The sequence below is a fragment of the Betta splendens genome, chromosome 4 (genome assembly GCF_900634795.4).
Source record: "Betta splendens chromosome 4, fBetSpl5.4, whole genome shotgun sequence".
In the NCBI taxonomy this organism is placed as follows: Eukaryota; Metazoa; Chordata; class Actinopteri; order Anabantiformes; family Osphronemidae; genus Betta; species Betta splendens.
Window position 1 is genome coordinate 32,003,867 of NC_040884.2, and position 19,036 is coordinate 32,022,902.

Genomic DNA, 19,036 nt, shown 5'->3' on the forward strand with positions numbered 1-19,036 from the left:
CCCAGAGTCTCTGGAGGTCCACAGCTCCTTTTCCTGGGTGGGTCAGACCCAGTACAAATTGCACCTAAAGCCTCAAGAAATGCTGTGTGTAACTTTGCGAGCATGCTTTTTCAAGGCTGGAGTGTACAACCTTAACACTTCACGGATCTTCGCCAGGCCAGCTGGGCAAGGGGCCATGTGTCAGACAAGTCAGCAAACAGCCAGCCCTGCTCTTATAATTATTAATAACATATAACAGAACATCATGATCTGCAAATAGGAAGAGGCACCAACTGACTGAGCCTCTTGACACTTCATTTCTATACATTACTATATTGTTCTTTAATCTTGTTGGACTGGAAATGCAATATTTTGTATAAATTAGTAAAATAAATAAAGGTTTATTAATAACATATGGCTACAATTTATAGAGGGCGATAAGCTAATGTAAAAGTTCTGGCAATGGACTTAAGTTAATTTAAATCAACTCACGGCTGTATAGAATTCAATGGAAAACCCTTCAAATCTCACTTGACTGGTCAGCAGTGGAGAAAAAGCATGGAAGAGACCTGGCCAGAAAACAGAGCTCAGAGGCTGATACCAGAAAGGTGCAGAGGGAGACAGAGGAAGCAGCTGGGTGTGACCTGCAGGTTACGGAGCTTGGTCCTAAGTAAGGAGAAGGATGATGCTATGTTCCAGTCTCTGTAATAGAATGTTGTGATTTATTGTATCGAATGAAAGCTCTAACGGGACGAGGACAGAAACTAGATCATTTTCTGAAGCTAAGAGAAGATCATTAGTGACTGTAACACAAGCTGTTTGAGTATGATTGATCTAAACCTTCATACAGGTTCTTCCTACTCAGATAGCCACATCGACCTATTTTTTTCTTTTGAAGGATTCCTGATTATTGGCCTATGACTATGACGCTTGGGTCCACATTAAGGCTTTTTCAGTAGGGATTTAACAGCATGAACCTTTAAAATGTGTACTGATGGAACAGCTCAGCATTGCTGCCATCTGCTGGCCTCCGGTCTACATTTAAATACACAAGCCTCATATTTTGTTGTACAGTAGCTTTTTGTGTATAAAATATGCATTATAACACATTTAAAAAAAGAATCTGACATAAATGTGACTCTAACTTACATGCCCTGAAGTGTGTTTCTATTATGTATTAAATATCTCCTACAGTTTTGCCGACCCCCCACACAGAGCAGCAGCTTATTTTCAAAGCCAGGATCGAAGCTTTCGGAATGAGCCTGTTGTAAAGAAGAAATCTCATGAGTCATGTATAAAAGGAACTCAAGTCATTTAAGTTAAGCGCATGTTTACACTTTTAGTGAAAGAGTGTGATTTTTGAAGGGCTAGAGATTGTCAGAAGCCCAGTAACAAGAACAATATGTGAACAATATAATGAATGTGTGTGAACAGTGATTAATGCAGCACATTTAGGCTCCTTCATCTGTAGCTGTATTTAATCATTAACCTTTATGCTTCCCACCAACAAATGTGCACTTTTAAGGTAAGAAGCTAATTTGGGTGTGGTCATGGACAGAAGTTTTCTGTTGGTCTGTTTCACTCTGTGTCATAAACGGTGTGTCCAGTCAGCAGGGCTGCACCATTGGCATTTTTTTGGTGTCTGTCCATTCAGGATGACAGAAGATCTGTAACTTTTTTTATTCAGATGTTGAAGCATCTCTGTTTCTCAGTTGTCTTTCACATCTAACACTACTCATCAAACCCTGAGATCACAGTTTTTACTTGTATGACGTTTTGTAAGAAACCCTCTCATGAACCAGAACCAACTCCATGTATGGTCTTCACCCATCACCAGCAAATAAAACAGTTTGTTTGGACCTGACAAAAGCCTCCATATGCATAATGCACACTAATGTAAAACCTTGAAGCAAACTTCACTTAGACTGTGCATGTAACTGCTGTATGTTTGGTCAGGTTTGCGTTGGGTTAATATTTGCTGAAGCAGCAAACATAATGACTGAGGAATTGTGTGTCTAGTCCTTAATTAGATCTGGTAATTTCCTAAATAGGGCTCATTTTATTTTAGGTATGACACCTCCAAGATCTCTGAAGTCCTACGAATGATGAAACCTGATGTTTTATCAAGGATATTTGAATTCACCTCAGAGCCGACTGTGTCCTGTGTAGAGGCATTGGTTAAGAAATGACAGGATCATTCTGCTTTATTACTTGATGTACTTTGGATTATGAAAAACAGTTTCTTTACAACTTTGCATTGAAATTAAATCTAAGTTTTTAATTTTTGCTCTGTGCAAGGTTTCAGTTTTGCTGCTGCAATATATTATAAACAAATTAGTTGGTTACTTCCTGCTTTTCTGCACGCTTCACACATGAAATTAGATTTTGTCACAAACAGTTCAGAACATTTATGTCAACATAAAATCATAAAAAGGAACTTTCACGTTTTATTGATGCTCAGACGATGTTCTTACATTTTGTCTGATAGATTTTGGGCAACCACCACTGAAAAACGCTCTCTTAAATCTGTCTTTGTCAGCCCGGTGAGCTCTCATTCCTGGTCCTCAAACATTTACTTTGTTTCAGTCATAATACATTTGTACTAACCAGAGATAATTTTATATAATTCTAAATATATTCACCTACTGTATATTAATATAATAATTATTTATCTCAGATTTAGGAACTTACCATTCTGAAATGAAAATGGAGGCATGGGAATTTAGAAACAATGAAACAGGGAGACAAAGGTTATAAGAATAAGGCACTTTTATTGTTTTTTACAGAAAAATTTACAAAACTGATGTAGGCTTTTTTTATATTATTATATATTATATTATTTTGTATCAGGTTCATGTCATGGGACTTCTGACATCATCAAAACAAGCTTAGCCTTAGAGCTCATGTGGCTGATCCAGGAAGAATCAAAGTCTTTATTAGATTTAAAGTTCCTCTGTTGAGATAAATAACACGTCTAAAGTGAACTGGTGTAGTGACTATAGAGATGCTGCCTCAGTAAAAGGATTTGTGGTGTTCATTTTTGTTGACTAATGGAAATGTATTGTGTGTCTTGAGACACTGAATTGACAAACATCAGTCGTCTTGTGTCACAGCTTCATACAGAGGCGACCGTCTATATAGACAGTAGTGCTGAACCAGAAAGATGATATCAAACGCCACAGAGAACAAACCCAGGCCAAACTTCGTAGGATCGCCAAATATGAGCCTCCACTCATCTGTAAAGAATGAACAAAAACAACACAAACATGTTAATAAAGAGTGAAGAGAAGAAAAAGAAAGAACTCATATGACTAATACCATTGTATTCTGTGTATAAAATTCCTTTATTTGATATGACATTGGTTTCTGTGTGATGTTCAATGCCTGATCTACAGGTTTGCCAGGAAATTCCTCAAGAACAACAAAGGGACCACAAGTAACTCACTATGCTTTGCTTTGCTTCAAATATCAAATTATTCAGCTTTTTGAGGAGAAGTGTTTTTTTCTTAGTCCCATCTTTTATACTTTTTTGAAATATGAAGCTTTATCATATCCCTATTAAATGAATAGATTTTTACCATTACCACTAGTATGTGTAATGCAGCCATATGAGTTGATACCAGCTACTTTGGTGGCAGAAGGTTTCACTCTAAAGCCTGGAGTCTTAGGTGTGATTCCCAATTAGGGCAACAGCAAGACATGAGTTTAAGTTGTTTAGAAGAAATTAAACCTATAAGAATCTTTGCAAAGTAGAAAACTTTTAATACCTGTAAGTGTTTACAACAGTTTCCCCATCTAGAGAAAGCTCTTGAGGTTTGTTCTCTATCAGCTCTCATCTCTTGTGGCTCTATAGCATAAATCCTTCACTTTTGAGCGGGAGACCTGGATTCAAATCCTGTTTGTGTCATGTTCAAGCAAACACCTCTTAATTTAGATATATGGGTTTCCTTGACATAAATTGAGTTATTCGTTTAATATACCGCCAATGTATATCTATATAGATATAGATCTTTCAACAACATTAAGTATTTTTTTAGTTCCTTAAGTACCAATAGTACTTAGTACCAATGTTGGTACTGTGGGTTTTCATGTCCATAGAGCGAGTGAAGCTGCTTCTCTCAAGCGGTGGAATGTGCCACATTGGAGTTCTGACCCTGTCTGTAAAAAATGTTGTATGTTTCACTGTGGAAAAAAACATAGTAGTAAACATAAAAGTATAAAAGAGTCTTAGGTCTGTCAAAAAGGCAGCACAAAATCTTGTGCGGGTGAAGCTTCTTCTCTCAAGCGGTGAAATGGGCCACATTGGAGTTTTCATGCCTCCATGAAAGGGAGTTTGGATCTGTCAGAGGATGGGTAAAACTGCAGGACAAACTTGGTGCTATGGTGGGCTTGAACCTGGGACCTTCTGGTATCTCCCTTCTGCATGTGCTACATAATAATAAATTGCCATTCACATATGGGGTAATGGGCCACATCTGAGTTCTGACTGACTGACTGGTGACAATTTCTACTCTATCATTGTAATTTTTTCACTAAATCGTAGTCATACTTGTCTTCTTTCTAATGACGTGTCTGGCTAAGCCCTCAGACCTATACTTTAGTCACTATCAACCTCAAAGCACAGAAAGAGCCTGAATCTTTCCTGTAGACTCTAATGATAATTTTTGGCAGACGTTTGGGAGAAACGCAGAAAGAGACACATTTTGAAATTGAGACTGTGGCTACAATCTTTTGTTCTCAAACATAAAATTCACACCAATCGTCGCCGTCAGGGTTCATAAAGGGAAAATATTTTTGTGATAACTATTATAGTTTGCTGCAACACACCTGTTTGTAAAGGGGGAAAACTCTGCTTTTACAGAGCAGTGTGATGTGTTGTGTTTTAGTCAACTTTTTAACGCTGGTCAACTTTGTAATCTTGTTCATCTTTGTCATCGCTTTGTCGTTTGTCAGCGTTTTGACTTGAGTAGCTTATCAGCTTTTTGAGCCTTGACAGCAACAAATCATAATTAGTAACTCATTAAATTGACATCTGGCATTTGTGTAGATTAATAAAAGTGTGGTTTCAGCTTTAAAATAAACCTGGTGCCCCCATTTCAAGAAATGTAAACCTTTATGCATTAATATCAAACTTTTAATTTGAATCCGCTACACTCTATTGGCTCCCAATAAAATCTGTAATAGAATTAATATCCTTACTTAAAGCCATTAATGATCAAGGTCCATCCACCTACACAGAGCTCCTACATCAAACTACACTCACTAACTTTGTGTGTTTGTCTTGTATCTGTGCTTACTCCCCTCTTTCTACAGGTTTTGATAGCAATGAGCTGTCCTGTTTCTCTCCAGGGTGCATTGTTTTCTTGTTGGTTGGTGTCCAGCAAAATAGTGGTCTTATGTTTAAATTTGTGTTATTTTGCCACAGTTCCATACTATTTCATACAGCGGCGTTGCAGGGTGCCAGCATATTGCCTCATCATCAGTTATCAAGAAAAGGATGCTTACAGAAGCTCCGACCATCGAACTCAGTCCTGAACTTATGAACTTATGCTTATTGTTGCTTTTGTCACGATGCTGGATTAACAGTACAATTGTGCAAACAAAGCTAATAGAACCAATCAGGAGACAACAAGATATGACTGAAAACAGTTTCTGGTGATGTGCACGTCAATCAAAACATGATGAACAACAGTGTCAAAACTATAGTATATTGGAGTATATATGTGTATATATTATTGCGTATATGCGAGTATATGGGAGTCTATCTAGATATTATCATTTACATATGCAAAGGTGTGTAAAGTGCTAGGCTACTGAGGCAATGGGCAATTTATACTGTATGCTTTAATGTCCTATTTAAACTAGCCATGGTTTGCAAGTCGGTGACTTGTGTCAGAAGGGAGACTGGGGGTAAAAGTTGCCAAAAACAACCATACAAATCGTCCATAAGAATTTCATACCGGATCGGTTGTGGCCTGGGTTAACCACACCTGTCAACACCTGGGTTAACCTACAGGAGGCTTTCGAAAAAGGAGAGGAGGCAGAAGGATTTGTGGTGAGAGAAAAAAGGAAAGGCAGGAGCATAGATCTGAGAATAGGGACTGTCTTGTTGGCACAATGACAGTGAAACACAGAGAGCTGGCAGACATTATGGAGAGAAGGAATATAGATATACTGTGTGCGCAGGAGACGAGGTTGAAGGGCAGCATAGCATGTAGTATTGAAGGAGGATACAAACTGTTCTACCATGGTGTTGATAGGAGAAGAGACGGGGTAGGAGTGATCCTAAAGTTTGTGAACAATGTTCTAGAGGTGAAAAGACTCAGACAGGGTGATAAGCTTAAAGCTAGAAATCATATGGGTGATGGTGAATGTAGTCAGTGGGTATGCTCCACAAGTTGGCTGTGAGTTACAAGAGAAGGAGAGATTCTGGAGTGAGTTTGAGGTCATAGAGAGTATCGGGAGAGGGTAATGGTTGGAGCAGACTTTAATGGGCATGTTGGTGAGGGGAACAGAGGTGAGGAGGTGGTGATCGACAGGTTTGGTGTAAAGAAAAGGATTCTAGAAGGACAGATGGTGGTGGATGAGGATGGAAATAGCTTTAGTCAACACTTACTTCCAGAAGAGAGAGGAACACAGAGTGACAAACAAGAGTAGAAGTAGGATCATGCAGGTGGACTACATCCTGTCTGAGGTTAGTGACTGCAAAGTGGTGGTAGGAGAGAATGTAGCCAGACAGCACCGCATGGTGGTGTGTAAGATGACTCTGGTGGTCAGAAGAAGAAGAGAGGAGAGACAGAAAAGAAGACCAAGTGGTGGAAGCTAAAGAATGAAGAAACGTGCGAGGAATTCAGGCAGAAGCTGAGGCTCTGGGTGGTTAGAGAAGCTTCCAGATGACTGTAAAACTACAGCATAGGTTATGAGGGAAACAGGTAGGAAGGTGCTAGGTCTGTCGTCTGGATGAAGGAGAGAAGATAAAGACACTTGGTGGTGGAATGAGGAAGTACAAGACTGCATCCAGAGGAAGAGGTTGGCTAAAGGGAAGTGGGATGTGAAAAGGACTGAGGGAAGTAGACAGGAGTACAAGGAAGCTCAGAGCAGAGTGAAGAGGGAGGTGGCAAAGGCCAAACAGAAAGCTAATGATGAGCTGTATAAGAGGTTAGACACGAAGGAAGCACAGAAGTACAGAATACTTGTACAGGCTAGACAGACAGAGAGATAGAGCTGGAAAGGATGTGCCACTGATAAGGGTGATTAAAGACAGTGATGGAAAGGTGCTAACAGCCGACGAGAGTGTGCAGAGAAGATGGAAGGAGTATTTTTAACTGATGAATGAGGAAAATGACAGGGAAAGAAGGGAGAAAGATGTGGATGTTGTGGAGCAAGAAATAGCAGAGATTAGAAAGGATGAGGTGGGGAACGCCCTGAAAAAGAGTGAAAAGGCTGTTGGTCCTGATGACGTACCTGTGGAGGTGTGGAAGTGTCTAAGAGAGACATCAGTGTCGTTTCTAACTAGCTTGTTCAACAGGATTCTAGAGAGCAAGAAGATGCCTGAGGAATGGAGGAGGAGCGTTCTGGTGCCGATCTTTAAGAACAAAGGTGGCACGCAGAACTACAGCAAATACAGAAACAAAGTTGATGAACCACACAATAAAGCGGTGGGAAAGAGTAGTGGAAGCCAAGTTCAGGAAGAAGGTGGAGATTTGTGAGAAGCTGTATGGTTTCATGCCCCACAAGAGTACCACTGATGCCATTTTTACTTTGAGAATGTTGATGGAAAAGTACAGATATAGTCAGAAGGAGCTGCATTGTGTCTTTGTGGATTTAGAGAAGGCGTATGACAGGGTGCCGAGGGAAGAGCTGTGGTGCTGTATGAGGTTGTGGGGAGTGGCAGAGAAGTACGTGACAGTAGTCCAGGACATGTGTGAGAGGAGTATGACGGTGGTGAGATACGCTATAGGCCAGACATAGGAGTTCAAAGTGGAGGTGGTACTACACCAAGGATCAGCTTTAAGTCCCTTCTTGTTTGCTATGCTGATGGGTAACCTACTATTTCTGCCTCTCGAGGAGTGCAGACGTGTGTTCTCTCTCTGCTCCCACTCTACTTTTGCTTGCAGTGTCCTTGTCTCACCGTCTGCTCTCCGACCTTATCTAACTGTCCTGATGTATCCAAGAAGAAATTCCAGCAAGGTTTCCACTTTTTACTGTGTGCCACCATGTGTATGCATGTGTTTTTGTATTGTATTGTTTTGTACTGCAACTTGCTTAACTTCCTTGCTAAAGTGCATTCTACAGGACCTGCCAATAAAGCCCTTTCTGATTCTAACTGATGAGGTCAGACAGAAATTTCATGGACAATAACTTTTGCGGATGACATGATGATCTGTGAGAGTACAGAGCAGGTGGAGGAACAGCTGGAGAGGTGGAGGTTTGCTCTGGAAAGAAGAGGAAAGTCAGTCATAGTAAGACAGAATACATGTGTCTAAATGAGTGGGGTCAAGGTAGAACAGTGAGACTACGGGGGCTGAGGTGAAGAAGGTGCAGGAGTTTAAGTACTTGTGGTCAACAGTTCAGTGTGATGGGGAGTGTGGAAAAGAGGTGAAGAGGTGAGTGCAGGCGACGGTAGCAGTGAGGAAGAGACAAGAGGCTAAGATGGAAGCAGCAGAGATGAAGATGTTGAGGTTCTCCTTAGGAGTGACGAGTTGGGACAGAATCAGAAATGAGCTCATCAGTGGGACAGATGAGTTTAGAGATATATGGATGTGCTAACAAAGGACACGAGGTTGGCTGGTGTGAGTGTAGAAGATGCCCAGGAAGGAGATAAATGGAAAAAGGATAATTGGGTGTGGCGACCCCTGATGGGAAAAGCCGAAAGAGAAGAAGACGACTTTAATGTGCTATTTATTAGAGAATCCTGCTTATGGGATTCATGCCGTGCAGAGGTACAGCGGGGGAAATAAGTATTTGACACATCAGCATTTTTATCAGTAAGGGGATTTCCAAGTGGGCTATTTACACAAAATTTGCACCAGATGTAGCCATCAAGCCAAGTAATGAATTCAAATAAAGAAATCAGAGCATTTAATTATATAAGTTGAGTAATAACAAATAAAGTGAAATGACACAGGGAATAAGTATCGAACACACATTATTTAATACTTTGTAGAAAAGTCTTTGTTGGTGATTACAGCTTCTAGACACCTCTTGTATGGAGAGACCAGTCGTCTGCATTGCTCAGGAGTGATTCATGCCCATTCTTTCACACAAATGGTCTTTAAATCTTTAAGGTTCCTTGGGTCTCTTTTATGAACTTAGATCTTCAGTTCTCTCCATAGATTTTCAATGGGATATCGGTCAGGTGATTGACTGGGCCATTCAAGCAACTTTTTTCTTTCTTTGAAACCACTTCATTGTTTCCTTGGCCAAATTTTTATCCAGAATGATCCGGTACATTTCTTCATTCATCCTGCCCTCAATAATATGAAGTCTGCCAGTACCCATTGCTGAAAAGCAACCCCAAACCATGATGCTTCCACCCCCAAACTTAACTGTTGGTATAGTGTGCTTGGGGTGGTGGGCAGTGCCATTTCTTCTCCAAACATGGTGTGTAGAATGACTGCCAAAATGTTCAATTTTGCTTTCATGCTTTTTGTTCAGCAATGGAGTCTTGCGTGGTGAGCGTGCTTGAATGCCATGGCGGTTTAGTGCATTGCTTATAGTTTTCTTTCAAACAAAAGTACCTGCTGATGCAAGGTCTTCCTGAAGTTCTGCCCGAGTGGTTCTTGGCTCTTTGAGAACTCTCCTGATTATTCTTTGGAATCCTCAAATAGGGATCTTACGTGGAGCACCTGATCGTGGCCTGTTTATGGTGAACTTATGCTCTTTCCATTTCCAGATTATGGCCCCCACAGTGCTCACAGGAACATTCAGCATTCTGGAAATGCACCTATTACCATTCCTACAAAATGCTTTTCAATGATAAGATTGCGAAGATCTTGAGAGAGTTCTTTGCTTTTGCCCATCATGAAGTCTTTCCTGTCTGCCTCCTGGATAATGAGGAGCCTTTATAGGCCATCATAAAGCATTCAGGTGATCTCCTAGCTTTCTATGCCATTTTGCACCTTGTTATCTTCATGTGTTTAATACTTATTCCCTGTATCATTTCACTTTATTTATTTATTATTACTCAACTTATATAATTAATTGCTCCGATTTCTTTATCTGAATTCATTACTCGGCTTGATGGTTACATCTGGTGCAAATTTTGTGTAAAGATATACAAGCATACACTGCACGAGAGGAAGGTACACAAGATCAGAATGACAGAAACGCTACATTTCCTACTTCCCAAAACGGAATTCATCATTTATCTATACGCTTACTGTTGTATAACGCTTTAATAACACATGATATAGTAAATACCATTGTTGTAAGACTCTAGGATCATCTGTAGAATACTGAAGGTTCCACCAGTGAAGTCCAGCAATACATTGCCAATACTCCACCCCACAGTGCTTTTCCTTATATAGTTCATGTAAGCCTGAAAAGACAAACATATTTTAGTGGTATTTCACCTGATGAACAACAGAAAGAATGACATGATCCAGAGCCGAACTTGGTAGAACAGCACTCAGTACATCTGATTCTGAGACAAGAGTTGAGTTGAGGACAAGAAGATGAGAAAAGCACAATATGCATTCAAGTGTGTTGCGTTTCTACACACACAGTCCAATAAAATATACGCTAGAAATATGCAAAACATTAACGCTGTCTTAGTAGTGTGTCCAACAGTTCTTTGTTCCATCAACTACTGACTACGCACTTTCACCCAAAAACATTTTTGCATAGCTCTATTGCTTTAAAGTCAACCTCTTTGGGGTTTGTGTACCTTAAAAAAAACCTACTAACTAACTAACTAACTAACTAAGCCTAGCTATCTTAAATGTGCCCCAAAATATATCATCATGACAAATTCTATCTAAGGATTAGATAGAACCATCTGAAATCTAAGGAAAATTGACTTAGGCCACTAACTCTGAAACATGACTTTGGCCATGACAGGGCTGAGCTACAGTATGCGTTACATGTGTACATGTGGTTTGTGGGTTACCTGTGGAACATATTTAATGAGTGTAACAGCCAGTTTAATGTAGGAGAAGTAGTAGAGGTAATCCAGCCATGTGATCTGTTTGGCTACAGCAACAAATAAGCTGACCAAGGCAAACATCCAGCCAACCACCAACAAGAACAAGGTCAGGCGAGAAATCTTTTGTCCCCCCCTCTGGAAAAAAGATGATAGCGAGGATTATACGTCAAAGAATAGTTCACACAGCAACTTTTCTATATAAATAAGACATTACTTAATATTAATCTTATTGCCTTAAAATGTGTTCATATTCATTTGTAAATGGGCCGTCACGTTCCCTGTTTTGGATATTGTCTACGCTCTAGACAGGACGAGTGTCAAGCTATACTGAAGTGAGTAGAGTTAAAGTAAATGTGATGGCATACAGTATGTAGTGTCTCATTATCTGTTATGGGAAACAGCTGTAAGACATAAAAAGACAAACCTCATAAATGGCAGCCTGGCAGATGTAGACCAAGCAAAGCAGAAGAGCATGAAGACTGAAGAAGACATCATTAGCACTGACCGGGTTAATGCCATTAGGGTTCTTCTGCAGAAACTCCTCCTACAACACAGGGAAACCCCTCACTGATGGACACCACAATTTATCCACACCTTTTCTAACCTAAGAGAAGTATTTGAAGGAGCTACAATAGATACACATTGCATTAGACATTAAATGTCTAATGCAATGTTTTGTTCCTCACTTTGATTGTGATGACCAGGGAGAGTCGAACAATAAATGTTTGTGATGCCCATTAAACTAAAGCTGTAGCATGTGAGCTTTATTAACGTTTGTTTTAAATCGTTTATAGTAAGATGCCTCCACGTTACCACAGACGTACTGCATGCAACTCAGCAAGCAAAGGCATGAAGGTTTATTGAATTGGTTCTACTCGGACTGTGGCACAGACTGTGTCACTATAGAGCACTTCTGTACTTCTATTTATTCCATATTGTGAATATACACTGCAGTAAATATCAGTTGGACTGAAATTTACCCATGCTTGTAGCTGTGCTAAACCTTTGCAGCAGGGGTGTCACACTGTCTTTCTGGTTTCCCAACTAACTGCTGATCACCTTGATCTGGTGTGTTCAGAGTTGGAAAACTAGCAGGACACTGGAACCGGCGGGACCTGTGTCTGTCACCCCTGCTGATGGGGCTGATGGCCACAACTCTTCCCCTGAACCTTGTTACCTTGAATCTTGTCCATGTTCTTTGGTACTGTGAGGTTATTAGAGAACCTTTGTTCTGTAGATGCCCACTCAATTCCAATTGTTTCTAGAAGACTAGAAGTCTGTGAAGTGGTAACGAGCATGAAATATCTCACGGAACGAATGGTGGGGCTAAAATGGTATTTCAAATTATAAGTGAGTTACCTTTATATATTTCACCCAGAACAGCCCTATATTGAAGACACTGTATGCAAAGAAGCCCGTTAGGTTGAGAGCCAGGAAGTCAAAGTTGAGACCTACAACACTAAAAGGAAATAGAATGAGATTATTTAACTTCTGAGTGACAGCATATTCGGAGTCAAACATCCAAATGTACCTTTAAAGCCACTAGTTAGTAAAATATACAGACTTTCTCCTTGTTTCTCTCTGATTTTATTCCTTTTAATTCCTTTGAGATAGGTTGTAATCTAAATGTTTACTAATCACACAGATCAATGGATCTAAAAGGTTGAACAAAGGTTCATTATGTCAGATCATATTTAATAGCATTAGAGACACACCAGCACAACACAGAACCTTTTTTGTTTCCTCTAGATGGCTAAATATTTTGTGGCATGAAGCTTCTCCCTAATAATTTTTATTATCTCCTAGTTTGCATCATGATGCAATAAAGCTTTGTGTGCGTTGTTATCATTAACTGTTGTCACTGAATATTCCTTCGCAGCACACGCTACTGTCTTACTCAACACCCCAGACAGTCACCAGTGGTTACTGTCTTTACTTCACCAAATATTTATGCCACTGACTTATCCTTATTTCTTAGTTTCAAATTTGATGTGATTTTGTATATATAAATATGGACCATTTACTATTTGTCTGTTTCATTGTGTTACAACAATTAACATAGTTTTAAAGGTAAAACTCAACATTAAGTTGTCATTTAGCCATACTTATTATTAATTATTATTATTATAAACCATCTTATGGGACACGCCTGAGTAATTAAACACCGGTCAGTTATATGTTTAATACGTCCTATTACACATATTGTGTACTGTTATCAGTATAATACTGAGAGTTCTCATGTTTGTTAATTAATGCATGTGGTTGTTATACCTTTTTCTTTTCCAGTTTTCCCAGGCTTGTGGATAGAATGACACTGACCAGGCCACAAAGTAAATCCAGCCAATCACCTGACTGATCACAGATAGGGCTTCGCTATGGACAACCAGGAAGCAGATCTTCACAGTCAAACTGTGAGAGAGAGAATCAGGTTACATCACAGGTTAGCTTGCATGGTTGTCTGGACCAGTGTTTTCCAACCTTTTTTGAGCAATGGCACATATTTTCATTGAAAAAAATATATAATTATTATTATTAATTATTATTATTAATATTATGTTTATTACAAGGCACAACACATTAAAACACTTCAAATTTCTCCTACAGCTTACATACTCGGTTCAGCACCTTGCTACCAGACAACCATCAGACCGTCGTATGAAACAGCAAGGCTTTATGCTCCTCTGCCATTTCCTCACATAGAGATGCAATATGCGTCTTTACAAAGTTTACCATGTGTACAACAACTTTCACCACAGGGGACTAGGTCTGCTGGTAAAGTCTTGGCTACGAGGCCTCGTGGTGTAAAAGACAGTAACAATATGAATCTTCTCACACTGTCTTCATGGTCTCGCTCGACCGTGATCAAATGAGCCGCTGGTCACTTTTCAGTGGTCAAATCAGCCGTCACTGACTCACTCTAGTGAACAATGTAGATAATATTAGGACTAATGCCCAAGAAAACAAACTGGCTTCTCTGGCCTGTATCACCTTCTCCTCCGACACGTGCACGTCGCATTCTGTGTTGAAGCGGGCTATTACCAGCCGGCGGTTTACGCCTTTAGGCGCACGTATGCTTACTCTGTAGTACCAGTGATCGGTGGAGGAGCTGCTGGTTTCCCAAACAAACTTGAGTATTTTTGGCTCAGGGTCATCCATGTTGAATACTCCCACAACATCGCTCAATCGCTGCTTCTCGTCATCCTGGCCATCTCTCCTCTTCTTGTGAGGAGCTCATCTTCCTCGTTGGATTCGTCCTCGTCCATTTTTTGATCTCTTAGATATCCAGCTATTATGTTACATAGGACGCTCCAATCATTCGCTGTGACACGCATCGTTATAGTGTTGGGGGAAAAGCTTCACCTTCGAGTTGATAACAATGCAGCTCCTAGCGAATAGGAAAATAGCCATACACACTGAATAGCCATGAGGTTGAAAGGGCAGATGACCAGATGACCTGTAGGTGCAGGTGATCTTTGACCTAGAGCTGTCAAAATTTAATTTGATGACGTTGTATTCAGTCGTCTCTCTGGTGTGTGTTTTGTGTAAAAAAAAATTGTACTATTTTTAATCAATAAATCTCTTCAACTACGGGAAAAAAAACATGACCTCTCCCTAAGATGGCAAGGTGAAACAAGTTTTGTTGAAGTGGTTCAGCATCGACCCCCTGTGGTGCACTAGTAATTGCCCTGTTTATGTCACAAAAAGCAGCTGATCACAGCTAATTTTGGAAACTAGTTAAAACCCTTCCAGCTGATTTTCTGACCTGTGGGACTGCTTGTGCTAGTGGCCGCAACACTATTACATATGCAAGTATTGCAAGAATCGTGCACCTCAACTATAGTGGTGGCTTATTTGACCACACAACGCCACTGTCACTACCGCATCCATGCATCACTAATTCTCTTGTCTCAAAGTTGACGGCAATGAGATCCCTGCTGTCAGCTACTGATGTGGAGAAGTACCACATGATTACGGCACACTAGTGTGCTGCAGAACACTGGTCGAAAAACACTGGTCTGGACATTCTAAACATTCTGTAAGTGTATTTACAGTTAGTGTCTGAGATGAGATTTAACTAAAACTTTGAGCTAAATTTAAGTACCGGCATTTAGGTTTTATATTCTTCAAAAGTTAATTCAATGATTGGTACAACAAGTTTTCCCGTCTGTTTTCCATTACTATCTAACATACAAGCTGAAAATGATTAATGGTGTGTTGTTTGTAAGAGCATTATGGGAGTAATAGTAAAACATCCTCTTCACAAACCAGGTTTGAAGGTTCATAGCACAGGTTGTCTGAGCATCTGTGTAGGAATAATGTTGATGTTTAGTCTGGACTTAGAGCACAGCACAGAAACAGCTCTGATAAAAGTCATGATTTTCCCTTGGCTTTGACAACAATCTCATTACTAGTCCCTATGGCTAGTGGCTATAGCCATAGGGGCTTTAGTCAGAGTTCAATCTGGAATTAGAGGCATTAGCTAGTAAGTAAAATATATTTAAGGTTCCTCATCTTCCATCATATCCTAAAGGTTTCATGCATGCACCCCACAACATCCCAGTAGATTATTTTGTTTTGGTCTAATAGTGGTCCTAGAGGTTCTACATGTAAAATGGGAGGATGTGGAACCAGCTTCAGTTCAGGATCTCCTTCGATGCCAGGCTTAAAACCTTCCTTTGTGCTTCTAGTCAGAGATGCTTTAGGTCACAATGAACCATCTGAAACTGCTACAGACACAGGTGCTGGACCTACTTCACACACTGAGCTCTTCTATTATCTTCGTTTACAATTCTTTCACTGCTGCCAGACGCTTCATGTTGTATCCATCCAAAAGGCTTGCTTTACTATAAACAAGTTTTCTGATAAAACTGAAAAATGTCTTGTTATGGGAAAAATTGTCTCTTCCTTATTTCTATGTGTCTTCCTTACTTCTATGCAGTTATTATATGATTTATGACTTATGTTCTGCAATTAATATCTTGTGTTTTGTCTTACTGTATGCATTTGACCTACATTGTTCAATGGTTGTCTCTGCCTGATAGACTCTCAACTCTAGCTCCCAAACCCAAGGCCGGGGAGTTGTGTCTCTGTCTGTTGAGACTTGGTGCTCCTTTCTCACAGATAGTTGGATGTCAGCAATGCAGGTGTGAGAAAGTAAAAATCTTCACACACATTGAGACAGGGAGAAGATGGTGCATGTAATTTGATTGGGTTAGAAAGACATTCCACCCTAGTCGGACAGAGAAGCTAAAAGGCAGAAGCAACTTGAGGATCGTGGGCTCTTGCATCACACCTCCATGGTGTGTGCACTGATCTCCCCAGCTGGTTTTTGGTTTGTTGATGTGCACGATCAACATCCATGCTTTTTATTTGCTTTCCCCATTATTTTTATTTTCTTTATTATTTCAATAAATCGCACAAAAGGACAACTCTCTCATCTACTTCTTTATAGAAAATTTCCGCCACATGTCTCTTTTACTGATGTAACGAAACAGGCATCACAACAACAAACATGACACCACCCTTTCAGCTCTACGTTAGTACATTGCTCTGATAGAACACCACCTACCTGTGTTGTTGCTCTGTGTTGTTGCTCTGCAGATGGGTCGTGACTTGACCAACACCAAGAGCTGTCACATTAAAACTGATGGAGGTCAAATCTGCTGGTAGCAACACCTGAACAAAAACAGCAAAGCAGCCTGAATGCCAATATTCCCATCTATACACTCTCCCCATCTGAGCTTCATGACCAGGCCCGGCCCATGACATAGTAGTATAGGCAAATGCTAAGGGCGCCATACATCCAGGGGGCACCTGGATGGGGAATGGAGGAAGAAAAAAAAAACTGTAACTTCCACCAGTGTTGCCAGATATACAATAATTATCGTATTTATACAGGTTTTGGTATTAACGATATTGTATAGCCAATATACAATAGTTTTGACACAGCCATTCATAATGTTTTGGTCTCGTTTTGAGTGACGCGTACATCACCAAAATCTGTTTTCTTTCATGACTGGTTGGCTCCTCTTCTCTGTCAGTCACACCAGCAGCTGCTAATTTGTTCAATTCGGTTCTCCTGTTTGTTTGCACAGTGCTACTGTACATCCAGCATTGCGACAAAAGCGAAATAAGCAAACACGAGTTCAGAACCGAAGTAAACTAGTAAACGAAAATATTCCGGAAAGCAAACGAAGCAGCTTTATTGGCCTGTCTGGATGTTAGATAGGGGTGGGCGGATTGATACTAATATCAATAATATCGATACCAACGCTAGTATTGATACTGATCGATACCTCAACAAAAATATCAACACTTTGGTTCAGTTTTTACTCCCATATGCACTGCTGCCATTTCTTCAAAGACCTAACTATCTTGTCTGTCTGCATGTGCCTTTGTGGTATTGTTATTGGTATCGATATCAGCAATACTGGTCCAGTATTCACTTGGTATTGGATTAACACCAAGGTTTGCAGTATCGCCCACCACTAGTGTTAGACGCTATGTTTAAGGGGCAGATTCAACTGTTGCTGGGAGTGAAGTGTCGCATCAAACATTGTAAAAACACGTAAAAGAAAACACATGCAACACGTGAAGTCTCAAGCTTAAAAAAGTAATAAAGATTTAAATTACTAACCCTGTGTGCCATTTTGTTAGGTTATGAGGACATAGAACAGTTCTGTTTTTAAATGCACTGATGTTTTTAGTTTGTACAATAATTTGGGTGAAAATACGATGATTTGAAAGCGACAGTACCATATTTCTTTATTTCCCATCTGGCAACACTGACTTCCACTGTTCTTAAAACTAGACTTCAGAAAAGAATAGGCCCACCAAAAAAATTTAACTGCATAGTAGCAAAGCCTAATAAGTAGTAGTAGTAGTAGTAGTAATAATAACAACAACAACAATAATAATAACAATAATAACAATAATAACAACAATAACAATAATAACAATAATAACAACAATAACAACAATAATAATAATAATAATAATAATATAGCCTGCTTCCCCTCTCTTCCAAATAAACCGACTTTACCTGCTATTTGGTGGCACAGTGGTAGATTTGGCATTGATTTGGGGAGCAGGGTCCCAGGTTCAAACCCCTTGAGTAAGACACTTTGCACTAGCTCACGGGGCGCCTTACATGGCAGCCCACTGCTCCCCCAATGAATGGGTTAAATACAGAAGACCAATTTCATTGTTACATTGTATGTGATACTGACCAATAAAGGCTTTCTTTCTACGCAGTGATCATTTTTTGATGAGCCAGACGAGCCTATGAACCTACTCATTTCTTTGCACAGTGCCGTATTTTTAAGTTAATTTCACTTGTTTACACTTTATGTTGGGGGTATTAATAGGTACTTTATGTAAGCTATTTATATTGTATTTCATAAGTTCAGTTAACTTTTTTGTATTTGAATATACAGTTGCTTTAGTTTAAAAAAGTATGTCCAAGACAATGCGATTATGTTTCTTATGAGTATATACACTACCAGTGAAATCTTGCCTAGAGCGCCAAATTGTTTGCCGTGACAAAGGGCAGAATGAGGCATATAAATATACCATCATGTTTAAACTGTGAAGATCAACAATTAATCTGTAGTTAATTTGTTACCTGCTCGGGCAGTGTGATTATAGACGAGTAGTTAGACTTGGAGCTGTAGGTGACATTTAATACAATCACTGTTGACTGGTTGGAAGGTAAACTAGAATAGAACACAAGTGAGAACAACATTATACATTTGTATTTACATACTTTATGTAATGAATAAATTCAAATTTATAATCAAAACATATTTTTTTAAATGTACTTGGTCTTATGTAATATTCAAATTTTACAAAGGATTTTCAACACAGACACATTGGCCCATGTACTTTGTGTGTATTCAGTATGTAGTCAGA

The 19,036-nt window shown here is 39.7% G+C and overlaps 2 protein-coding genes across 5 annotated transcripts in view; one reads left to right on the forward strand and one right to left on the reverse strand.

The window, feature by feature from the left end:
* trappc8 (trafficking protein particle complex subunit 8) overlaps nt 1-3,336 on the forward strand; it is a 30,411-nt gene extending 27,075 nt beyond the window's left edge. For both annotated transcript variants that reach the window (XM_041070173.2, XM_029148305.2), the window contains one exon: nt 1-3,336. In XM_041070173.2, the coding sequence (XP_040926107.1) occupies nt 1-235 (235 nt within the window). In that variant the 3' untranslated portion in view covers nt 236-3,336.
* Nucleotides 2,731-19,036, reverse strand: part of ctns (cystinosin, lysosomal cystine transporter) — a 27,653-nt gene continuing 11,347 nt past the window's right edge. For all 3 annotated transcript variants that reach the window (XM_029148330.2, XM_029148332.3, XM_029148329.3), the window contains 8 exons: nt 18,750-18,840; nt 16,695-16,801; nt 13,397-13,534; nt 12,485-12,584; nt 11,550-11,669; nt 11,090-11,260; nt 10,402-10,519; nt 2,731-3,215 (listed from right to left, as the gene is read on the reverse strand). In XM_029148330.2, the coding sequence (XP_029004163.1) occupies nt 3,073-3,215; nt 10,402-10,519; nt 11,090-11,260; nt 11,550-11,669; nt 12,485-12,584; nt 13,397-13,534; nt 16,695-16,801; nt 18,750-18,840 (988 nt within the window). In that variant the 3' untranslated portion in view covers nt 2,731-3,072. The remainder of the gene's footprint in view (nt 3,216-10,401; nt 10,520-11,089; nt 11,261-11,549; nt 11,670-12,484; nt 12,585-13,396; nt 13,535-16,694; nt 16,802-18,749; nt 18,841-19,036) is intronic.